The following is a 25177-nucleotide window of genomic DNA, read 5'->3' as shown; positions in this document are numbered from 1 at the left end:
ATTCCAGACTAGTCTGCACGCTTTAAAGTTTGAACGGCATTTGTAGTTTAAAGAGGTGTAAGAGAAGTAGAAGAAGAAGAAGTATATATATATATATTTATTTATTTTTTGGCTTTGCAAGTCCCACCTCATTGAAGTTGTCTGCTTTCCATTCACCTATTTACCGCATCTATTGACTGCATTGTTTGAACAGAATCTTGATAGTTAATTTAAAACATTAATGGAATCATTCTTCTAAAACTGTCTGGCTAGCTAGCTAACAAACATAAAAGGTCAGATACATTCTTAAAATTCATTATTTTACACTATCTTATCACAGTACTGGCAAATTGTGGTTGACCAACTCCCTGACCAATATGGCTGACATGTATCCGCCATAACAAGTTTCATGCCCATTCTAGTATTGTAATTTTGAAATTCTCTGTTTGGGATGTTTTTGGATTACCATGCGCTGCATGCCGGGATACATCTCCGTGTTGACACAAAATGGTCGAGTATGTTCTGTGACCCGGGAGTTTAGCAGGCCTAAAACCAAATTTTTATCGTATTATTCGACACGCAGAACATCCATTCAAATAGTATATACCGAAGATAGTGTTATAGCAAGGACATTGATACAGCATGAGAGCAAGACTGGCGAAGGAAAGCTGATTTGGCCACAGACAGAAAGTCCGACCCTGCATGACTCGGATACCACTCACAGGTCGGTAGTATACAATATCTATCTATCTATCTACATCTATCTATCTATCTATCTATCTATCTATCTATCTATCTATCTATCTATCTATCTATCTACATCTATCTATCTATCTATCTATCTATCTATCTATCTATCTATCTATCTATCTATCTATCTATCTATCTATCTATCTACATCTATCTATCTATCTATCTATCTATCTATCTATCTATCTATCTATCTATCTATCTATCTATCTACATCTATCTATCTATCTATCTATCTATCTATCTATCTATCTATCTATCTATCTATCTATCTATCTATCTATCTATCTCTATCTCTATCTCTATCTCTATATCTATCTATCTATCTCTATATCTATCTAACGCTAGCTAGCTAACACCGGGGGATATTATTGGACTGCAATGTACAGTCAATCTTGTCACGAGGTGGTGATTGCGTGAACAGCATGTCTAATATTCATACCGTCAGTATCCACCCTCCTGTTGTTGACGTCTCCAGTTGGACATAATATGAGGGTTCACTCCGCTTGAACTAGAATCATCTAGCGTCTTCTCCGCTCGCTGCCCGGTGCTGCCGCTGTGGCGACAGAGATGGAAATAAACGTCTGTCTGACCAGCTCGTGTTTGTCAACATTGCAACAGTGTTGCAACATGACATCAATGTAGCCAGGGGTGTAATCATTACGCCCGTTCCGTTGCAAAACGTTTGCAACAGAAACCGTTTACTCCAAATGGAAAACGCAAACGAGAATTTCTATTGGACAAATTCAGGTACGTCCCTCCCGGGATCGTTCCGTTTGGTTCTTCGACGGTTTCCGTAATGAATACAACCCCGACTGATTCCGAAATATAATAATAATGTAGCAACAGTTGTAACGAGTTTGTTGACCTCAGGGTGCTGTAGAATATTATCTACCAGGCAGTACGAGACATATTCTGAGTGACTAAGCAAGACTTACTATGTCGAAGGAAGCAAGTGAATATGAGGTAGTTGATGTTTTTATATCTGTCTTTTCCGGTCAGAGTTGGCCTTCTTATGGACGTTATTTTGACAGTACTTCAGAAGCCTAATATTAAGATGATCCTCAAAGGTTAGTTCTCTAACTTCCTCCCGTCTTGTCTGTTTCAGGACACAGTTACCTACACCATAGAGGACACTAAACCAAGCCGAATGTAAGTGGCAGGTACAGGCATGTTACCACCACTAATACCCATGCCCCCATATTCCCATGACACACCTCATTTGGCACACAATTAATATCCTATTCCTATTTGGACTGAACATGTAGTGCAAGATATCATCATTCTGATATGATGTCATTCTGATATGACACTATGATGTAAGGATAGATATCATTATTCTGGTATGATATGACACTGTGATGTAAGGATAGATATCATTATTGTGGTATGATATGACACTGTGATGTAAGGATAGATATCATTATTGGGGTATGATATGACACTGATGTAAGGATAGATATCATTATTCTGGTATGATATGACACTGTGATGTAAGGATAGATATCATTATTGGGGTATGATATGACACTGTGATGTAAGGATAGATATCATTATTCTGGTATGATATGGCACTGTGATGTAAGGATAGATATCATTATTCTGGTATGACACTGTGATGTAAGGATAGATATCATTATTGTGGTATGATATGACACTGTGATGTAAGGATAGATATCATTATTGTGGTATGATATGACACTGTGATGTAAGGATAGATATCATTATTGGGGTATGATATGACACTGTGATGTAAGGATATATATCATTATTCTGGTATGATATGACACTGTGATGGAAGGATAGATATCATTATTGGGGTATGATATGACACTGTGATGTAAGGATTGATATCATTATTGGGGTATGATATGACACTTTGATGTAAGGATAGATATCATTATTCTGGTATGATATGACACTGTGATGTAAGGATAGATATCATTATTCTGGTATGATATGACACTTTGATGTAAGGATAGATATCATTATTCTCGTATGATAAGACACTTTGATGTAAGGATAGATATCATTATTCTGGTATGATATGACACTGTGATGTAAGGATAGATATCATTATTGGGGTATGCTATGACACTGTGATGTAAGGATAGATATCATTATTCTGGTATGATAAGACACTTTGATGTAAGGATAGATATCATTATTCTGGTATGATATGATACTATGATGTAAGGATAGATATCATTATTGGGGTATGATATGACACTGTGATGTAAGGATAGATATCATTATTGGGGTATGATATGACACTGTGATGTAAGGATATATATCATTATTCTGGTATGATATGACACTATGATGTAAGGATAGATATCATTATTCTGGTATGATATGACACTGTGATGTAAGGATAGATATCATTATTCTGGTATGATATGACACTGTGATGTAAGGATAGATATCATTATTGGGGTATGATATGACACTGTGATGTAAGGATAGATATCATTATTGGGGTATGGTATGACACTGTGATGTAAGGATAGATATCATTATTGTGGTATGATATGACACTGTGATGTAAGGATAGATATCATTATTGGGGTATGATATGACACTGTGATGTAAGGATATATATCATTATTGGGGTATGATGTGACACTGTGATGTAAGGATATATCATTATTGGGGTATGATATGACACTGTGATGTAAGGATAGATATCATTATTGGGGTATGATGTGACACTGATGTAAGGATAGATATCATTATCGGGGTATGATATGACACTGTGATGTAAGGATAGATATCATTATTCTGGTATGATATGACACTGTGATATAAGGATAGATATCATTATCGGGGTATGATATGACACTGTGATGTAAGGATAGATATCATTATTGGGGTATGATGTGACACTGTGATGTAAGGATAAATATCATTATTGGGGTATGATATGACACTGTGATGTAAGGATAGATATCATTATTGGGGTATGATATGACACTGTGATGTAAGGATAGATATCATTATTGGGGTATGATATGACACTGTGATATAAGGATATATATCATTATCGGGGTATGATATGACACTGTGATGTAAGGATAGATATCATTATTGGGGTATGATATGACACTGTGATGTAAGGATAGATATCATTATTGGGGTATGATATGACACTGTGATGTAAGGATAGATATCATTATTGGGGTATGATATGTCACTGTGATGTAAGGATAGATATCATTATTGGGGTATGATATGACACTGTGATATAAGGATAGATATCATTATCGGGGTATGATATGACACTGTGATGTAAGGATAGATATCATTATCGGGGTATGATATGACACTGTGATGTAAGGATAGATATCATTATTGGGGTATGATATGACACTGTGATGTAAGGATAGATATCATTATTGGGGTATGATATGACACTGTGATGTAAGGGTAGATATCATTATCGGGGTATGATATGACACTGTGATGTAAGGATAGATATCATTATTGGGGTATGATATGACACTGTGATGTAAGGATAGATATCATTATCGGGGTATGATATGACACTGTGATGTAAGGATAGATATCATTATTGGGGTATGATGTGACACTGTGATGTAAGGATAGATATCATTATTGGGGTATGATATGACACTGTGATGTAAGGATAGATATCATTATTGGGGTATGATGTGACACTGTGATGTAAGGATAGATATCATTATTGGGGTATGATATGACACTGTGATGTAAGGATAGATATCATTATTCTGGTATGATATGACACTGTGATATAAGGATAGATATCATTATTGGGGTATGATATGACACTGTGATGTAAGGATAGATATCATTATTGGGGTATGATGTGACACTGTGATGGAAGGATAGATATCATTATTGGGGTATGATATGACACTGTGATGTAAGGATAGATATCATTATTGGGGTATGATGTGACACTGTGATGTAAGGATAGATATCATTATCGTGGTATGATATGACACTGTGATGTAAGGATAGATATCATTATTGGGGTATGATATGACACTGTGATGTAAGGATAGATATCATTATCGGGGTATGATATGACACTGTGATGTAAGGATAGATATCATTATTGGGGTATGATATGACACTGATGTAAGGATAGATATCATTATTTGGGTATGATATGACACTGTGATGTAAGGATATATATCATTATTCTGGTATGATATGACACTGTGATGTAAGGATAGATATCATTATTGGGGTATGATGTGACACTGATGTAAGGATAGATATCATTATCGGGGTATGATATGACACTGTGATGTAAGGATAGATATCATTATCGGGGTATGATATGACACTAATGTAAGGATAGATATCATTATTAGGGTATGATATGACACTGTGATGTAAGGATAGATATCATTATTGGGGTATGATGTGACACTGTGATGTAAGGATAGATATCATTATCGGGGTATGATATGACACTGTGATGTAAGGATAGATATCATTATCGGGGTATGATATGACACTGTGATGTAAGGATAGATATCATTATTCTGGTATGATATGACACTGTGATGTAAGGATAGATATCATTATTGGGGTATGATATGACACTGTGATGTAAGGATAGATATCATTATTGGGGTATGTTGTGACACTGTGATGTAAGGATAGATATCATTATCGGGGTATGATATGACACTGTGATGTAAGGATAGATATCATTATTGGGGTATGATATGACACTGTGATGTAAGGATAGATGTCATTATTGGGGTATGTTGTGACACTGTGATGTAAGGATAGATATCATTATCGGGGTATGATATGACACTGTGATGTAAGGATAGATATCATTATCGGGGTATGATGTGATGTAAGGATAGATATCATTATCGGGGTATGATGTGATGTAAGGATAGATATCATTATTGGGGTATGATATGTCACTGTGATGTAAGGATAGATATCATTATTCTGGTATGATATGACACTGTGATGTAAGGATAGATATCATTATTGGGGTATGATATGACACTGTGATGTAAGGATAGATATCATTATTGGGGTATGTTGTGACACTGTGATGTAAGGATAGATATCATTATCGGGGTATGATATGACACTGTGATGTAAGGATAGATATCATTATTCTGGTATGATATGACACTGTGATGTAAGGATAGATATCATTATTGGGGTATGTTGTGACACTGTGATGTAAGGATAGATATCATTATCGGGGTATGATATGACACTGTGATGTAAGGATAGATATCATTATCGGGGTATGATGTGATGTAAGGATAGATATCATTATCGGGGTATGATGTGATGTAAGGATAGATATCATTATTGGGGTATGATATGTCACTGTGATGTAAGGATAGATATCATTATTCTGGTATGATATGTCACTGTGATGTAAGGATAGATATCATTATTGGGGTATGATATGTCACTGTGATGTAAGGATAGATATCATTATTGGGGTATGATATGACACTGTGATGTAAGGATAGATATCATTATCGGGGTATGATATGACACTGTGATGTAAGGATAGATATCATTATTCTGGTATGATATGACACTGTGATGTAAGGATAGATATCATTATTGGGGTATGATATGACACTGTGATGTAAGGATAGATATCATTATTGGGGTATGTTGTGACACTGTGATGTAAGGATAGATATCATTATTGGGGTATGATATGACACTGTGATGTAAGGATAGATATCATTATTGGGGTATGATATGACACTGTGATGTAAGGATAGATATCATTATCGGGGTATGATATGACACTGTGATGTAAGGATAGATATCATTATTCTGGTATGATATGACACTGTGATGTAAGGATAGATATCATTATCGGGGTATGATATGACACTGTGATGTAAGGATAGATATCATTATCGGGGTATGATGTGATGTAAGGATAGATATAATTATCGGGGTATGATGTGATGTAAGGATAGATATCATTATTGGGGTATGATGTGACACTGGTGATTCAGTCAGTTCATGTTTAACATTTCTTCATTTTTTGCATAGACCAATTGGCAACATTGGAGCTAAATCATAGGCCTACTACATTTAGCTCCAAATGCATGCAATGCTGTGATTAACTTATGATTTAATACATTTAGCATAATTGTTGCATCGCTAGTTTATTCTGACTGTTTTGATTGTTTTTGTGCTTTTTTTGAATAACATTGTAAAATTGATGTATCTTCTATGTGTGATATGTTAGTCATGTGATGAGCAAGCTTCCTTGTCGTACTAAAACCTATCTGTTTGAATGTACTGTACAGGAAGAGAGTGGCTGCAAAGCATCTAATTGAGCGGTACTTTCGCCAGTTAACAGAGGGCTGTGGAAATGGGGCCTGCACCAATGAGTTCTGTGCTTCGCATCTTGGTTTTCAACCGCTGGATCACAACACAGCGGCTATCAGAGCCCTCGAGCTGTGTAAAATGAACGCCAAACTGTGTGGTCACCCCTCCGCTGTCTTCCCTGACAACAACAGTGCCAAAGAGACACAACCTGCCTTATTGGGTGACCGCCACGGGAAGATGACAGACCACAAAGACCACCTGTTTCCCCCTAGGGAAGACTTCAGAGGTAAACATAATACTTTTCACAGAAACACACAGTGGCTGAGTCCTAAAATGGCACCTTGTATAGTGCACTACTTTTGACCAGACCCTTTTTTTCTCTATTGCTATTCAATATTCATTCATTTTTAGAGAGAATCAAATGGTGGCCCATGCATTCATTTTCTCTGTGATCTTTGTGTTTCCAGAGGTGCATTACCTGACAGAAGAGAAGGTGTATGAGATCCTGAGTATCTGTGAGGGGAAGAAGGACTACTCTCCTCTGATCCGAGTCATCGGGAGGATCTTCTCCAGCGCAGAGGGTCTGGTGCAGAGCTTCAGGAAAGACAAGGAACAACACCCCAACACCAAGGAGCAGCGCAAGACCCACCAGGCCAAAGATGAGGACAAGGACGAGGACGACAAGGAGAGAACCAGCGCCATGGAGCAGGAATCAGAGGAATCAGAGGCCTCGGCGTCCATGGAGGGAGCGACGGGAGCGACGGAGATCACACTGGGTCCTGTAGAGGTCTCAGTGGACATAGAAGCTGTCAGGAGAGTGTACGACAGACTCCTCTCCAACGAGAAGATGGAAGCAGCCTTCCTCAACGCGCTGGTCTACCTGACCCCCAACGTAGAGCTGGATCTAACCTATCTAGACGTCTACGACACCAACCCAGACTACCTAAACATCTTCATCATCGTGATGGAGAACAGCAACCTCCACAGCCCAGAGTACCTGGAGACGGCTATGCCCCTGTTCTGTAAGTGCATGAGTAAACTCCCCCTGCCTGCCCAGGCCAAGCTGACGCGCCTGTGGTCTCAGTACAGTGTAGAACACATCAGAAGTATGATGGAGACCTTCCAGCAGCTTATCACCTACACGGTAACGTTACATTCTTTATTCGATTTGAGATTTTTTATTTCATTCATGCTCCCAGTCAACAAGACTGAATTATGCAGAATGCACAGTTACATGCTTAATATTCTTTGTGTTTTGTCCTTTTCTGCCAACCTAGAGCTTTGATTCCTCTATAATGAATATACTAACTCAATCTAAATCAGAGATTTGTCACATGCACAGGATATGTGAAATGCTTAGCTGTTATGCAAATTAAATGTATTATTATCATTGTTAAGGTAATCAGCAACGAGTACGACAGCGACAGTCTGGTGAACGATGACGAGTGTGTGGTAGCCGCTGCCAAGTGTCTGAAGGTACTGACTTTACTCTTACTGGTCTGTTAACAATACCTAGGAGTAGAACCAATGTACTGGTCTGTTAACAATACCTAGGAGTAGAACCAATGTACTGGTCTGTTAACAATACCTAGGAGTAGAACCAATGTACTGGTCTGTTAACAATACCTAGGAGTAGAACCAATGTACTGGTCTGTTAACAATACCTAGGAGTAGAACCAAGGTACTGGTCTGTTAACAATACCTAGGAGTAGAACAATTTTTTCATTGATGAAAAATGTATGATCCACCCAATTTGGGTATCTCACCGCACCCTCATATGCCATGTCTTGAAAAAATGTATTGTTTTACTGTAAAGCGTTCTGCGATTTTTAAATGCATGTTAAGTAAAGTTTGATTCTATTTGAAGCTGGTGTTCTACGCCAACGTCCTGGGAGGAGACCTGGATACGGGTCACAACGAGGAGGAGGAGGAGGAAGAGGAGGCATCAGAGTCCAGCGAGCTCACTCTGCAGGACCTCCTGGGGGAGGAGAGGAGGAACAAGAAGGGGCCCCGGGTCGACCCTCTGGAGAAGGTGAGACGACCACAATGAAATAAGTTCTCCAACTTTCTGTGTTATCCACAATGATTTTAAATACTTTTTGATTTTAAATCAAAAAGGAGCTGGGTGTCAGGACCCTGGATTGCAGACGACCCCTCATTCCCTTCGAGGAGTTTGTCAACGAGCCTCTAAACGATGTTCTAGAGATGGACAAGGACTTCACCTTCTTCAAGGTGGACTCCGAGAGTAAGTTCTCCTTCCAGACCTGCCCATTCATCCTCAACGCCTGCACAAAGAGCCTGGGTCTTTACTACGACAACCGCATCAGTATGTACAGCGAGAGGAGGATCACTGCCCTGTACAGCCTGGTGCAAGGACAGCAGCTCAACCCATACCTCCGGCTCAAAGTACGGCGAGACCACATCATCGACGACGCCCTCGTCAGGGTGAGTCACAAACAACACAGATGCGCACACACACACACACACACACACTTGTTGGTGTAATGTTGAAGGGGAACTGCACCCGCTGATTTGGCCTCGTTTTTTGGCTTGCTCCTCAAGAAATGCTGGCGGCCATGACAGAAGCCAAATGTGAGCTGGGGGTGTGGTTTGATGTGGGTGTTTTCTTGGGTGTGTCCTTGCCACCACCAAGACACACCCATCTGTCAGAACCTTGACCGCAACTGTTTTCCTCCAACTCAATCACAACAAACAAACCTCCTGCAGGTTGAGTTCAATAACTACAGGCAGATGTATGGTGAGATGCCGGAGGAAACTTTGAATAGGTCAGTAGCCTACAGAGTAATATGAGAAGAATGCAATTGCTGAATTTCTGTAGATGTTCTAAACTAAGTGTTTTGATAACTTTCAAATGAAGTAACAGGTCCTTGTAGAATAAACAACCCTTCACATAATACCATAGAAGCAGTGTTCTTCCTGTGTGTAGTTCCCTGATCCTGGTGCAGAATACACAGGGTTTCTCCCTCCCCATATTGACTGATGCCATTCATTTCAATAATAAAAAAATAAAAAACAATACAAGTAATGGTTGTCTAATAAAATTAGTAAAATTCTAGTAAGATTTTTGTGCCGAGTGCCAAGTCTCTCTGCATTTAGAGACATCAGTATCAAGCCCGTCAGTCTGGACTTCATCACATCATCTTCCAAGTCTCTCTGCATTTAGAGATATCAGTATCAAGCCTGTCTGTCAGTACCAGGTCTCTCTCCATTTAGAGATATCAGTATCAAGCCCGTCAGTCTGGACTTCATCACATCATCTTCCAAGTCTCCATGTTCCAGCTCCATACATGTTTCTGTGAACACACACACACAGTCACTGTTCTATTACCAATGGCAGTTAGGATAGGTGATATCTGACACACACAGTCACTGTTCTATTACCAATGGCAGTTAGGATAGGTGATATCTGACACACACAGTCACTGTTCTATTACCAATGGCAGTTAGGATAGGTGATATCTGACACACAAACAGGTACTATGTTGAAGTTTGAACAGGTCAGACTAAACCTACCTAATTCTGTTCTCCCCATCAAACGACCGAGGCTGGCGTCTGGCAAAAGCAGTCGACAGTCCTCTCCATCTATAGAAATAGGCGGAGTTGAGACAGAGTTCATCAGTGACACATACTGGACATTTCTGCTGTACTGTACTATAATAATATCCCATTTAGCAGACGCTTTTATCCAAAGCGACTTACGGTCATGTGTGCATACATTTTTACGTATGGGTGGTCCCGGGGATCGAACCCACTACCCTGGCGCCATGCTCTACCAATTGAGCTATCACCTTCAGTCCCACATTGTGGATGTGTTGAGTGCCAGGTCTCGCTCCATTCAGAGACGTCAGTATGAAGCCCGTCTGTCAGAGTGCCAGGTCTCGCTCCATTCAGAGACGTCAGTATCAAGCCCGTCTGTCAGAGTGCCAGGTCTCGCTCCATTCAGAGACATCAGTATGAAGCCCGTCTGTCAGAGTGCCAGGTCTCGCTCCATTCAGAGACGTCAGTATCAAGCCCGTCTGTCAGAGTGCCAGGTCTCGCTCCATTCAGAGACATCAGTATCAAGCCCGTCTGTCAGAGTGCCAGGTCTCGCTCCATTCAGAGACGTCAGTATGAAGCCCGTCTGTCAGAGTGCCAGGTCTCGCTCCATTCAGAGACGTCAGTATCAAGCCCGTCTGTCAGAGTGCCAGGTCTCGCTCCATTCAGAGACATCAGTATGAAGCCCGTCTGTCAGAGTGCCAGGTCTCGCTCCATTCAGAGACGTCAGTATCAAGCCCGTCTGTCAGAGTGCCAGGTCTCGCTCCATTCAGAGACATCAGTATCAAGCCCGTCTGTCAGAGTGCCAGGTCTCGCTCCATTCAGAGACGTCAGTATGAAGCCTGTCTGTCACGACTACATCACATCTTGCAAGTCTCCATGTGAACTAGCTAGCTAAAGAGAGAGGTGGTGTAAAAGTATTTGATCCCCTGCTGATTTTGTACGTTTGCCCACTGACAAAGAAATGATCAGTCTATAATTTTAATGGTAGGTTTATTTGAACAGTGAGAGACAGAATAACAACAACAAAAAATCCAGAAAAACACATGCCAAAATGTTATAAATTGATTTGCATTTTAATGAGAGAAATACGTATTTGACCCCCTCTCAATCAGAAAGATTTCTGTCTCCCAGGTGTCTTTTATACAGGTAACGAGCTGAGATTAGGAGCACACTCTTGAAGGGAGTGCTCATAATCTCAGCTTGTTACCTGAATAAAAGACACCTGTCCATATAAGCAATCAATCAATCAGATTCCAAACTCTCCACCATGGCCAAGACCAAAGAGCTCTCCAAGGATGTCAGGGACAAGATTGTAGACCTACACAAGGCTGGAATGGGCTACAAGACCATCGCCAAGCAGCTTGGTGAGAAGGTGACAACAGTTGGTGCGATTATTCGCAAATGGAAGAAACACAAAAGAACTGTCAATCTCCCTCGGCCTGGGGCGCCATGCAAGATCTCACGTCGTGGAGTTGCAATGATCATGAGAACGGTGAGGAATCAGCCCAGAACTACACGGGAGGATCTTGTCAATGATCTCAAGGCAGCTGGGATCATAGTCACCAAGAAAACAATTGGTAACACACTACGCCGTGAAGGACTGAAATCCTGCAGCGCCCGCAAGGTCCCCCTGCTCAAGAAAGCACATATAAATGCCCGTCTGAAGTTTGCCAACGAACATCTGAATGATTCAGAGGAGAACTGGGTGAAAGTGTTGTGGGCAGATGAGACCGAAATGGAGCTCTTTGGCATCAACTCAACTCGGAGGAGGAGGAATGCTGCCTATGACCCCAAGAACACCATCCCCACCGTCAAACATGGAGGTGGAAACATTATGCTTTGGGGGTGTTTGTCTGCTAAGGGGACAGGACAACTTCACTGCATCAAAGGGACGATGGACGGGGCCATGTACCGTCAAATCTTGGGTGAGAACCTCCTTCCCTCAACCAGGGCATTGAAAATGGGTCGTGGATGGGTATTCCAGCATGACAATGACCCAAAACACACGGCCAAGGCAACAAAGGAGTGGCTCAAGAAGAAGCACATTAAGATCCTGGAGTGGCCTAGCCAGTCTCCAGACCTTCATCCCATAGAAAATCTGTGGAGGGAGCTGAAGGTTCGAGTTGCCAAACGTCAGCCTCGAAACCTTAATGACTTGGAGAAGATCTGCAAAGAGGAGTGGGACAAAATCCCTCCTGAGATGTGTGCAAACCTGGTGGCCAACTACAAGAAACGTCTGACCTCTGTGATTGCCAACAAGGGTTTTGCCACCAAGTACTAAGTCATGTTTTGCAGAGGGGTCAAATACTTATTTCCCTCACTGTATGTAGCAGAAAAGCTGTAAATTTTTATATATATATATATATATATATATATACGTGCCCTCCGAAGAGGGGGGTGGTGGTTAATAAAAAATATATAATTTAAGTCTCCATGTACTGGCTCCATAGATGCATCTGTGAACACATACACACATAGTCACTGTTCTATTACCAATGGCAGTTAGGATAGGTGATATCTGACACAAACAGTCACTGTTCTATTACCAATGGCAGTTAGGATAGGTGATATCTGACACACATAGTCACTGTTCTATTACCAATGGCAGTTAGGATAGGTGATATCTGACACAAACAGTCACTGTTCTATTACCAATGGCAGTTAGGATAGGTGATATCTGACACAAACAGTCACTGTTCTATTACCAATGGCAGTTAGGATAGGTGATATCTGACACACATAGTCACTGTTCTATTACCAATGGCAGTTAGGATAGGTGATATCTGACACAAACAGTCACTGTTCTATTACCAATGGCAGTTAGGATAGGTGATATCTGACAGACACAGTCACTGTTCTATTACCAATGGCAGTTAGGATAGGTGATATCTGACACACACAGTCACTGTTCTATTACCAATGGCAGTTAGGATAGGTGATATCTGACACAAACAGTCACTGTTCTATTACCAATGGCAGTTAGGATAGGTGATATCTGACACAAACAGTCACTGTTCTATTACCAATGGCAGTTAGGATAGGTGATATCTGACACAAACAGTCACTGTTCTATTACCAATGGCAGTTAGGATAGGTGATATCTGACACAAACAGTCACTGTTCTATTACCAATGGCAGTTAGGATAGGTGATATCTGACACAAACAGTCACTGTTCTATTACCAATGGCAGTTAGGATAGGTGATATCTGACAGACAAACAGTCACTGTTCTATTACCAATGGCAGTTAGGATAGGTGATATCTGACACACATAGTCACTGTTCTATTACCAATGGCAGTTAGGATAGGTGATATCTGACACACACAGTCACTGTTCTATTACCAATGGCAGTTAGGATAGGTGATATCTGACACACACAGTCACTGTTCTATTACCAATGGCAGTTAGGATAGGTGATATCTGACACACATAGTCACTGTTCTATTACCAATGGCAGTTAGGATAGGTGATATCTGACACAAACAGTCACTGTTCTATTACCAATGGCAGTTAGGATAGGTGATATCTGACAGACAAACAGTCACTGTTCTATTACCAATGGCAGTTAGGATAGGTGATATCTGACACAAACAGTCACTGTTCTATTACCAATGGCAGTTAGGATAGGTGATATCTGACACACACAGTCACTGTTCTATTACCAATGGCAGTTAGGATAGGTGATATCTGACAAACAAACAGGTACTATGTTGAAGTTTGAACAGGTCAGACTAAACCTACCTAATTCTGTTCTCCCCATCGACGACCGTTGGTGAGCAGGCAAGAGGTGAGGCTGGAGGTGAGGCTGGAGGTGAGGCTGGAGGTGAGGCTGGAGGTGAGGCTGGAGGTGAGGTCTTTGCCAGAGCCCCGTTGATGGGCATGGCAGCATAGATCAGCTCCTGGCCCCTCATCAAAGATACTGGTCGGTCAAACACAAACACACACAGAGCGCTGATTACATTATCAATGGTGGTTGTGATTAGCCTGGTGGAACCAACCTGATCGCTGTGTTCCCCATTCTATTTCACTTCAGATATCATAAAATGTGAAGTGAAATAGAATGGTGAACACAGCGATCAGGCTGGTTCCACCGGGCTAGGTTATGCCCTGGACATTATATGGTGAACACAGTGATCAGGCTGGTTCCACCAGGCTAGGTTATGTCCTGGACATTATATGGTAACACAGCGATCAGCCTGGTTCCACCAGGCTAGGTTATGCCCTGGACATTATATGGTAACACAGCAATCAGCCTAGTTCCACCAGGCTAGGTTATGCCCTGGACATTATATGGTAACACAGTGATCAGGCTGGTTCCCCCAGGCTAGGTTATACCCTGGACATTATATGGTGAACCCAGTGATCAGGCTGGTTCCACCAGGCTAGGTTATGCCCTGGACATTATATGGTGAACACAGTGATCAGGCTGGTTCCACCAGGCTAGGTTATGCCCTGGACATTATATGGTGAACACAGTGATCAGGCTGGTTCTACCAGGCTAGGTTATGCCCTGGACATTATATGGTGAACACAGTGATCAGGCTGGTTCCACCAGGCTAGGTTATGCCCTGGACATTATATGGTGAACCCAGTGATCAGGCTGGTTCCACCAGGATAGGTTATATCCTGGACATTATATGGTGAACACAGTGATCAGGCTGGTTCCACCAGGATAGGTTATATCCTGGACATTATATGGTGAACACAGTGATCAGGCTGGTTCCACCAGGATAGGTTATATCCTGGACATTATATGGTGAACACAGTGATCAGGCTGGTTCCACCAGGATAGGTTATATCCTGGACATTATATGGTGAACACAGTGATCAGGCTGGTTCCCCCAGGCTAGGTTATGCCCTGGAGGTAATATGGGAACACAGTGATCAGGCTGGTTCCACCAGGCTAGGTTATGCCCTGGACATTATATACGAACACAGTGATCAGGCTGGTTCCACCAGGATAGGTTATGCCCTGGACATTATATGGTGAACACAGTGATCAGGCTGGTTCCTCCAGGCTAGGTTATGCCCTGGACATTATATGGTGAACACAGTGATCAGGCTGGTTCCTCCAGGCTAGGTTATGCCCTGGACATTATATGGTGAACACAGTGATCAGGCTAGTTCCTCCAGGCTAGGTTATGCCCTGGACATTATATGGTGAACACAGTGATCAGGCTGGTTCCTCCAGGCTAGGTTATGCCCTGGACATTATATGGTGAACACAGTGATCAGGCTGGTTCCTCCAGGCTAGGTTATGCCCTGGACATTATATGGTGAACACAGTGATCAGGCTGGTTCCCCCAGGCTAGGTTATGCCCTGGACATTATATGGGAACACAGTGATCAGGCTGGTTCCACCAGGCTAGGTTATGCCCTGGACATTATATGGTGAACACAGTGATCAGGCTGGTTCCACCAGGCTAGGTTATGCCCTGGACATTATATGGTGAACACAGTGGTCAGGCTGGTTCCTCCAGGCTAGGTTATGTCCTGGACATTATATGGTAAACACAGTGATCAGGCTGGTTCCACCAGGCTAGGTTATGCCCTGGACATTATATGGTGAACCCAGTGATCAGGCTGGTTCCACCAGGCTAGGTTATGCCCTGGACATTATATGGTAAACACAGTGATCAGGCTGGTTCTACCAGGCTAGGTTATGCCCTGGACATTATATGGTAACACAGTGATCAGGCTGGTTCCACCAGGCTAGGTTATGCCCTGGACATTATATGGTGAACACAGTGATCAGGCTGGTTCCACCGGGCTAGGTTATGCCCTGGACATTATATGCATCTAAGAAGTAGAAAATAAGCAACTAATAATGTCAGTTTACATAAATTCAGAATGTTTCACAATTGTCTTTTATGAAATGAAATGTATCAAAGTAATGAAGTGGGTTTCCTTCTGCATTTGTACAAATGATGAGCCTGTGAAAGATGTTGCCGCTGACAGGTGAAGGTTGCTGGCCGGATACTTGCCAGCATGTGGCTGACTGTTCCATTCATCGGAACGCTCACCCATTGAAGGTCCTGCTGATGAGAGCCCCCTTACTGGTCTTCTATATGCTGCATGTTGGGCTGCAAACTGGACATCTCGCAAACAACTGCAGCAAGCAATCTTAAGAGGTGGTGTTGACTGGGAGGGGCCTGTGACAGAGTGAGATAACAGACAGCCAAGTGGTAAATTGCATTTTGTTCTAAAGAAAGGACAAAACGTTTTGCTAATGCACTTCACAATGACAATACTAATTGTATCTGCTTGGCTGGGGAATTGGCCTGCTAGTTTATCAAGTTGGGTATTTTTGATTATTTCATTACACGTAACACACATGACCTGTCGTTGTTGATGAAGCCGTCTGTGTCCTCAGGGCAGTAACTGGGGTCACTATCAGAGGCCTCATGATGCCGTGTCCTTTTCATAGGAGTCGAGGGAGACCCTGGCAACAACGGAGGAACTGTCACAAGGTTACCTGTGTCACATGACACACTTTGTCTGACAAGCTGTGAAAAACAGCAAAGTGAACAGGGAATGAAATGATGTTTGGAGGTGGCTCTGCATCCTGCCGGAAGCATGCATTGTCGAATGGTCAAGCCGTATAGGGCTTTTCAGTCTCAAACGGCCCGTGATCCTTTTGAACGCGTTGTTAGCGATGAAACAACGGAGCCCCATAATGAAGGGAAGCGGAGGGTGTGATTTGCACGTGGAGTTTGGCAAAAGGGGGGTATGAATTGTTGACATAATTGTAATCCAAACTCAACTTTAATGTACTCGTTGTGATGCACTCCAAAATTCATTTTAGACGAGAGTGACTAAATTTTGACTCTAGAATTTATGTTTCGGACTCATAAATGCCACATAGACCGTTTTTCTAAGGGATTAGTTGATTTTTTAGTGGCAGTCACTGTTTTAAAAAAAGAACCAATATAGCTTTCCCTCCATCCGGAGATGCTGTGGTGAAAGGGTTTTCAGTTATTATTTTGTAGCTATGTATTTACCTAGTCTCAGATCTGTTTGTGCTGTTTTGTCAACAGTGGGACCAGGCTAGTGCTATGGTGAATTGTTTTGCTATTCTAACTGGACAGTACATGTACACTATATATATACAGCAGTATGTGGACGCCCCTTCAAATTAGCGGATTCGGCTATTTCAGCCGCACGCGTTGCTGACAGGTGTATAAAATCGAGCACACAGCCATGCAATCTCCATAAACATTGGCAGTAGAATGGATTTATTGAAGAGCTCAGTGACTTTCAACGTGGCACCGTCATAGGATGCCACCTTTCCAACAAGTCAGTTTGTCAAATTTCTGCCCTGCTAGAGCTGCCCCGGTCAACTGTAAGTCAAATCAAATAAAATCCAATTTTATTTGTCACATACACATGTTTAGCAGATGTTATTGCGGGTGTAGCGAAATGCTTGTGCTTCTAGCTCCGACAGTGCAGTAATATCTAACAAATAATATCTAACAATTTCACAACATATACCCAATACACACAAATCTAAGTAATACAATTTAAGAATATATACACATATGGACAAGCAATGACAGAGCGGCATGGACTAAGATACAGTAGAATATTATAGAATAGAATACAGTATATACATATGAGATGAGTAGTGCAAGATATGGAAACATTATTAAAGTGACTAGTGTTCCATTTCTTAAAGTGGCCAGTGATTTCAATAGGCAGCAGCAGCCTCTAATGTGCTAGTGATGGCTATTTAACAGTCTGATGGCCTTGAGATAGAAGCTGTTTTTCATTCTCTCTGTCCCAGCTTTGATGCACCTGTACTGACCTCACCTTCTGGATGATAGCGGGGTGAACAGGCATTGGCTCGGGTGGTTGATGTCCTTGATGATCTTTTTGGCCTTCCTGTGACATCGGGTGATTTAGGTGTCCTGGAGGGCGGGTAGTTTGCCCACGGTAATGCGTTCGGCAGACCGCACCACCCTCTGGAGAGCCCTGCGGTTGCGGGCGGTGCAGTTGCCGTACCAGGCGGTGATACAGCCCAACAGGATGCTCTCAATTGTTCATCTGTAAAAGTGTGTGGGTTTTAGGTGCCAAGCCAAATTTCTTCAGCCTCCTGAGGTTGAAGAGGCTCTGTTGCACCTTCTTCACCACACTGTCTGCGTGGGTGGACCATTTCAGTTTGTCGGTGATGTGTACGCCAAGGACCTTTCCACCTTCTCCACCGTGGTCCCGTCGATGTGGATTGGGGGATGCACCCTCTGCTGTTTCCTGAAGTCCACGATCATCTCCTTTGTTTTGTTGACGTTGAGTGAGAGGTTATTTTCCTGGCCCCACACTCCCAGAGCCCTCACCTCCTCCCTGTAGGCTGTCTCGTCATTGTTGGTAATCAAGCCTACTACTGTTGTCGTCTGCAAACTTGATGATTGAGTTGGAGGCGTGCTTGGCCACGCAGTCATGGGTGAACAGGGAGTACAGGAGGGGGCTGAGCACGCACCCTTGTGGGGCCCCGGTGTTGAGGATCAGCGAAGTGGAGATGTTGTTTCCTACCTTCACCACTTGGGGGCGGTCCGTCAGGAAGTCCAGGACCCAGTTGCACAGGGCGGGGTTCAGACCCAGAGCCTCAAGCTTAATGATGAGCTTGGAGGGTACTACGGTGTTGAATGCTGAGCTATAGTCAATGAACAGCATTCTTACATAGGTATTCCTCTTGTCCAGATGGGATAGGTAGGGGGCGGCAGGTAGCTTAGTGGGTAAGAGCGTTGTGCCAGTAACCGAAAGGTCGCTGGTTCTAATCCCCGAGCCGACTAGGTGAAAAATCTGTCGATGTGCCCTTAAGCAAGGCACTTAACCCTAATTGCTCCTGTAAGTCGCTCAGGATAAGAGCGTCTGCTAAATGACTAAAATGTAAATGTATATAGTATGTGATGGCGATTGCATCGTCTGTGGATCTATTGGGGCGGTAAGCAAATTGAAGTGGGTCTAGGGTGACAGGTAAGGTAGAGGTGATATGATCCTTGACTAGTCTCTCAAAGCACTTCATAATGACAGAGGTGAGTGCTACGGGGCGATAGTCATTTAGTTCAGTTACCTTTGCTTTCTTGGGTACAGGAACAATGGTGGCCATCTTGACGCATGTGGGGACAGCAGACTGGGATAGGGAGAGATTGAATATGTCCGTAAACACACCAGCCAGCTGGTCTGCGCATGCTCTGAGGACGCGGCTAGGGATGCCGTCTGGGCCGGCAGCCTTGCAGGGGTTAACATGCTTAAATGTCTTACTCACGTTGGCCAGGGAGAAGGAGAGGCCACAGTCCTTGGTAGTGGGCCGCGTCGGTGGCACTGTGTTATCCTCAAAGCGGGCGAAGAAGGTGTTTAGTTTGTCTGGAAGCGAGAAGTCGGTGTCTGCACCGTGGCTGGTTTTCTTTTGTAGTCCGTGATTGTCTGTAGACCCTGCCACATACAGTTGAAGTCGGAAGTTTACATACACCTTACACAAATACATTTAAACTCAGTTTTTCACAATTCCTGACATTTAATCCTAGTAAAAATTCCCTGTTTTAGGTCAGTTAGGATCATCACTTTATTTTAAGAATGTGAAATGTCAGAATAATAGTAGAGAGAATTATTTATTTCAGCTTTTATTTCTTTCATCACATTCCCAGTGGGTCAGAAGTTTACATACACTCAATTAGTATTTGGTAGCATTGCCTTTAAATTGTTTAACTTGGGTCAAACGTTTCGGGTAGCCTTCCACAAGCTTCCCACAATAAGTTGGTGAATTTTGGCCCATTCCTCCTGACAGAGCTGGTGTAACTGAGTCAGGTTTATAGGCCTCCTTGCTCACACACGCTTTTTCAGTTCTGCCCACAAATTATTTTGATTTTCCCATGATGTCAAGCAAAGAGGCACTGAGTTTGAAGGTAGGCCTTGAAATACATCCACAGGTACACCTCCAATTGACTCAAATGATGTCAGTTAGCCTATCAGAAGCTTCTAAAGCCATGACATCATTTTCTGGAATTTTCCAAGCTGTTTAAAGGCACAGTCAACTTAGTGTATGTAAACTTCTGACTCACTGGAATTGTGATACAGTGAATTATAAGTGAAATAATCTGTCTGTAAACAATTGTTTTAAAAATTACTTGTCATGCACAAAGTAGATGTCCTAACCGACTTGCCAAAACTATAGTTTGTTAACAAGAAATGTGTGGAGTGGTTGAAAAACGAGTTTTAATGACTCCAACCTAAGTGTATGTAAACTTCCGACTTCAACTGTATGTCTCCTGTCTGAGCTGTTGAATTGGGACTCCACTTTGTCTCTATACTGATGTTTTGCCAGTTTAATTGCCTTGCGGAATGAGTAGCTACACTGTTTGTATTCTGCCATATTCCCAGTCACCTTGCCATGGTTAAATGCGGTGGTTCGCGCTTTCAGTTTTGGATACAAAACACTTTCTGAGCTAATAATGTAAAAAATAATAGATAAAAAAACAAAATACCGCAAAGGTTCCTAAGAGCTAGTCGCGAGGCCGCCATCTTCATCTGCGCCAGTGCTGTTATTGTGAAGTGGAAATGTCTAGGAGCAACAAGGGCTCAGCCGCTAAGTGGTTGGCATAATGTGTGGCTATAATTAGGGGAAGGCCCTTTCCTGTTTCAGCATGACAATGCCCCCGTGCACAAAGCGAGGTCCATATAGAAATGTTTTGTCGACATCGGTGTGGAAGAATTTGACTGGCCTGCACAGAGCCCTGACCTCAACCCCATCGAACACCTTTAGGGTGAATTGGAACGCGGACTGTGAGCCAGGCCTAATCGCCCAACATCAGTGCCCGACCTCATTAATGCTCTTGTGGCTGAATGGGAGCAAATCCCTGCAGCAATGTTCCAAGATCTAGTGGAAAGCCTTCCCAGAAGAGTGGAGGCTGTTATAGCAGCAAAGGGGGGACCAACTCCATTTTAATGGCCATGATTTTGGAATGAGATGGTGGACCAGCAGGTGTCCACATACTTTTGGTCATGTAGTATATCTTACTGTTTCTTTCAATTGTATCCCTGATGTCCTTACACAGCTCTCTGGTCTTGGCCATTGTGGAGAGGTTGGAGTCTGTTTGATTGAGTGTGTGGAAAGGTGTCTTTTATACAGGTAACGAGTTCAAACAGGTGCAGTTAATACAGGTAATGAGTGGAGAACAGGAGGGCTTCTTAAAGAAAAACTAACAGGTCTTTGAGAGCCGGAATTCTTACTGGTTGGTAGGTGATCAAATACTTATGTCATGCAATAAAATGCAAATTAATTACTTAAAAATCATACAATGTGATTTTCTGGATTTTTGTTTTAGATTCCGTCTCTCACAGTTGAAGTGTACCTATGATAAAACAATTACAGACCTCTACATGCTTTGTAAGTAGGAAAACCTGCAAAATCGGCAGTGTATCAAATACTTGTTCTCCCCACTGTACATCTTACCGTTTCTTCTCCTAAACTGCTTTCTGTGTCCTACAGTTGGAGATGATCGCCATGGAGAACCCAGCGGACCTGAGGAAGCAGCTTTTTGTGGAGTTTGAAGGAGAGCAGGGCGTCGACGAGGGAGGGGTGTCCAAAGAGTTCTTCCAGCTGGTGCTGGAGGAGATGTTCAACCCTGATATTGGTGAGATGTTCAACTGCTTAACATTTGGCTGATATTGGTGAGATGTTCTTCTGCTTAACATTTGGCTGATATTGGTGAGATGTTCTTCTGCTTAACATTTGGTTGTGAAGATATTTAAGACAAGACTCATGACAAGTCTTACTGATCGCTCAGGCATTTCTTTTTTATTATTCACAAGCAAAACTCTCCTCATGGTGTTTTTATATTCTTTTTAAAAAATTAATTAAATGAGTGTTCCTTCCCTCAGGCATGTTTACGTATGATGAGTCCACCAAGCTGTTCTGGTTCAACCCGTCCTCTCTGGAGAACGAGGCCCAGTTCACCCTGATAGGCATCGTCCTGGGCCTGGCCATCTACAACAACTGCATCCTGGATGTACACTTCCCCATGGTGGTCTACAGGAAACTGATGGGGAAGAAAGGCACCTTTCTGGACCTGGCGGACTCACACCCGGTACTGGAACATAGTGTTTAATGTAACATCTTTGAACCTGTTAGATATGATATAGTAAGTAGCCAGAAAGGCCCATAGGGCAGGAGCTCATCTCCTGTTTCTGCAGCGTGAGGCAGCTTGATATACCTTGGACAAGACACTAGTCTATCGCAGGGCCAATATGATATAGGCCGATGTTATTTTCTAATAGTGTTTCCCGTAAGTAAAAAAACGTATGCACCCATGACTGTAAGTCGCTTTGGACCTATATACTAGGCGGTGTCAGAGGAAAGTCCAGAAAATTGTCAAAGACTCGAGTCACCTGTCATAGACTGTTCTCTCTGCTACCGCACGGCAAGCGGTACCGGAGCGCCAAGTCTAGGTCCAAAAGGCTCCTGAACAGCTTCTACCCCCCCCCAAGCCATAAGGCTCCTGAACAGCTTCTACCCCCCCCCCCCCCAAGCCATAAGGCTCCTGAACAGCTTCTACCCCCCCCCAAGCCATAAGACTGCTGAACAGCTTCTACCCCCCCCCCCCCCCCCCAAGCCATAAGACTGCTGAACAGCTTCTACCCCCCCCCCCCCAAGCCATAAGACTCCTGAACAGCTTCTACCCCCCCCCCCCCCCAAGCCATACGACTCCTGAACAGCTTCTACCCCCCCCCCCCCCCCCTCCCCCAAGCCATACGACTCCTGAACAGCTTCTACCCCCCCCCCCAACCATAAGACTGCTGAACAGTTAATCAAAATGGCCACTGTGACTAGTATTATTGACGCCATAATAGGACAGATACAATGTTGCATCATCTAACTATCTCCATGGTTCTCTCCCATGCCAGGTTCTGTATCAGAGTCTGAAGGAGCTGCTGGGGTATGAGGGGAACGTGGAGGAGGACATGATGATCACCTTCCAGATCTCACAGACTGACCTGTTTGGAGACCCCATCACTTACGACCTGAGGGAACACGGGGACAAGATACCTGTTAGTGAGGACAATAGGAAGGTGAGATACCTGTTAGTGAGGACAACAGGAAGGTGAGATACCTGTTAGTGAGGACAATAGGAAGGTGAGATACCTGTTAGTGAGGACAATAGGAAGGTGAGATACCTGTTAGTGAGGACAATAGGAAGGTGAGATACCTGTTAGTGAGGACAACAGGAAGGTGAGATACCTGTTAGTGAGGACAATAGGAAGGTGAGATACCTGTTAGTGAGGACAATAGGAAGGTGAGATACCTGTTAGTGAGGACAATAGGAAGGTGAGATACCTGTTAGTGAGGACAATAGGAAGGTGAGATACCTGTTAGTGAGGACAATAGGAAGGTGAGATACCTGTTAGTGAGGACAATAGGAAGGTGAGATACCTGTTGTTGTTTGATGCCACTGCAGAATAAGTAAAAGAGGCCTTGTCCAATCCAGAACGGCTCCATAGAGCAGGAGTCTATCTCCTGTTTCTTAGGATGAGGCAACTTGATGTACAAGTACACCACCTGGACAGGATGCTAGTCTATCACAGGACCACTGAAGTATCTAGTCTATCACAGGACCACTGAAGTATCTAGTCTATCACAGGACCACTGAAGTATCTAGTCTATCACAGGACCACTGAAGTATCTAGTCTATCACAGGACCACTGAAGTATCTAGTCTATCACAGGACCACTGAAGTGAATGATGACATTGTTTTGACTTTTCCTATCTATGATCTCCAGGAGTTTGTCTCTCTGTATGGTGATTACATACTTAATAAGAGTGTGGAGCGCCAGTTCAAAGCCTTCAGAAGGGGCTTCCGGATGGTCACTAACGAGTCGCCGCTCAAGTGTTTATTTAGACCTGAAGAGGTAGAGCTACTTATCTGTGGAAGCAGGGTAAGTAGGAATATCTTTGGAATTTGACTTTGTGCCTATGATTTTAAAAACAAAAAGATACATGCATACAGTGCCTTCAGAAACTATTCACACCCCTTGACTTTTTCCACATTTTGTTGTTACAGCCTGAATTTAAAATGGATTAAAACTAAGATTTGTTTTCTTACTGGCCTACACACAATACCCCATAATGTCAAAGTGTAATGATGTTTTTCCGATAATTTTTACAAATTCATTAAAAATGAAAAGCTGAAATGTCTTGAGTCAATAAGTATTCAACCCCTTTGTTATGGCAAGCCTAAATAAAAAAATTAATAAAAAGAAGCGTAAGGTTGATGCGCAGAAATCATATTATCATAATACAAAAATTCCCCATAAAAATCTGTCAGTTGAAGCATCTGCGGTGGAAGTTGACAGAGCTAGAGCGGTGTTTGTCAGACCATGAGACATTCTGAACATCGGTCTTCTCGCAAAACTGTCTGTAGCGTCCGAACAATTTAGGCTACACACTAATATGACTCCTCACGAACACGTACATGTCGGTTGTTTTGCTCCAAGACGCCCGCAGGCCTCACGACTCGTCTAAAGCTCCCCAGTACCAGTCGGAAAAATATGGAAGTATACAGTGCATTC

General features: G+C 42.8%; 1 protein-coding gene across 5 annotated transcripts in view; it reads left to right on the top strand.

The window, feature by feature from the left end:
* The first annotated feature begins 464 nt into the window (after positions 1-464).
* The window catches only part of LOC311131656 (ubiquitin-protein ligase E3A-like), a 57006-nt gene continuing 32293 nt past the window's right edge, over positions 465-25177 (top strand). The window contains exons 1-11 of one of the 5 annotated variants that reach the window (XM_084164765.1): positions 465-703; positions 1838-1881; positions 7038-7345; positions 7527-8203; positions 8458-8535; positions 8927-9091; positions 9178-9504; positions 22101-22245; positions 22493-22698; positions 23516-23680; positions 24389-24544. In XM_084164765.1, coding sequence (XP_084020891.1) covers positions 1880-1881; positions 7038-7345; positions 7527-8203; positions 8458-8535; positions 8927-9091; positions 9178-9504; positions 22101-22245; positions 22493-22698; positions 23516-23680; positions 24389-24544 — 2229 coding nt within the window. In that variant the 5' untranslated portion in view covers positions 465-703; positions 1838-1879. Of the gene's footprint in view, positions 704-1126; positions 1696-1728; positions 1800-1837; positions 1893-7037; positions 7346-7526; positions 8204-8457; positions 8536-8926; positions 9092-9177; positions 9505-22100; positions 22246-22492; positions 22699-23515; positions 23681-24388; positions 24545-25177 lie in introns of those variants that run through there. The other 4 variants (XM_084164767.1, XM_084164764.1, XM_084164766.1 and 1 more) reach the window with 4 other exon arrangements.

Source organism: Coregonus lavaretus (genome assembly GCF_964263955.1).
Source record: "Coregonus lavaretus genome assembly, chromosome: 6".
In the NCBI taxonomy this organism is placed as follows: Eukaryota; Metazoa; Chordata; class Actinopteri; order Salmoniformes; family Salmonidae; genus Coregonus; species Coregonus lavaretus.
The sequence above is the reverse complement of the archived record's forward strand: the minus strand, read 5'-3'. Positions and strand labels throughout refer to the sequence as shown.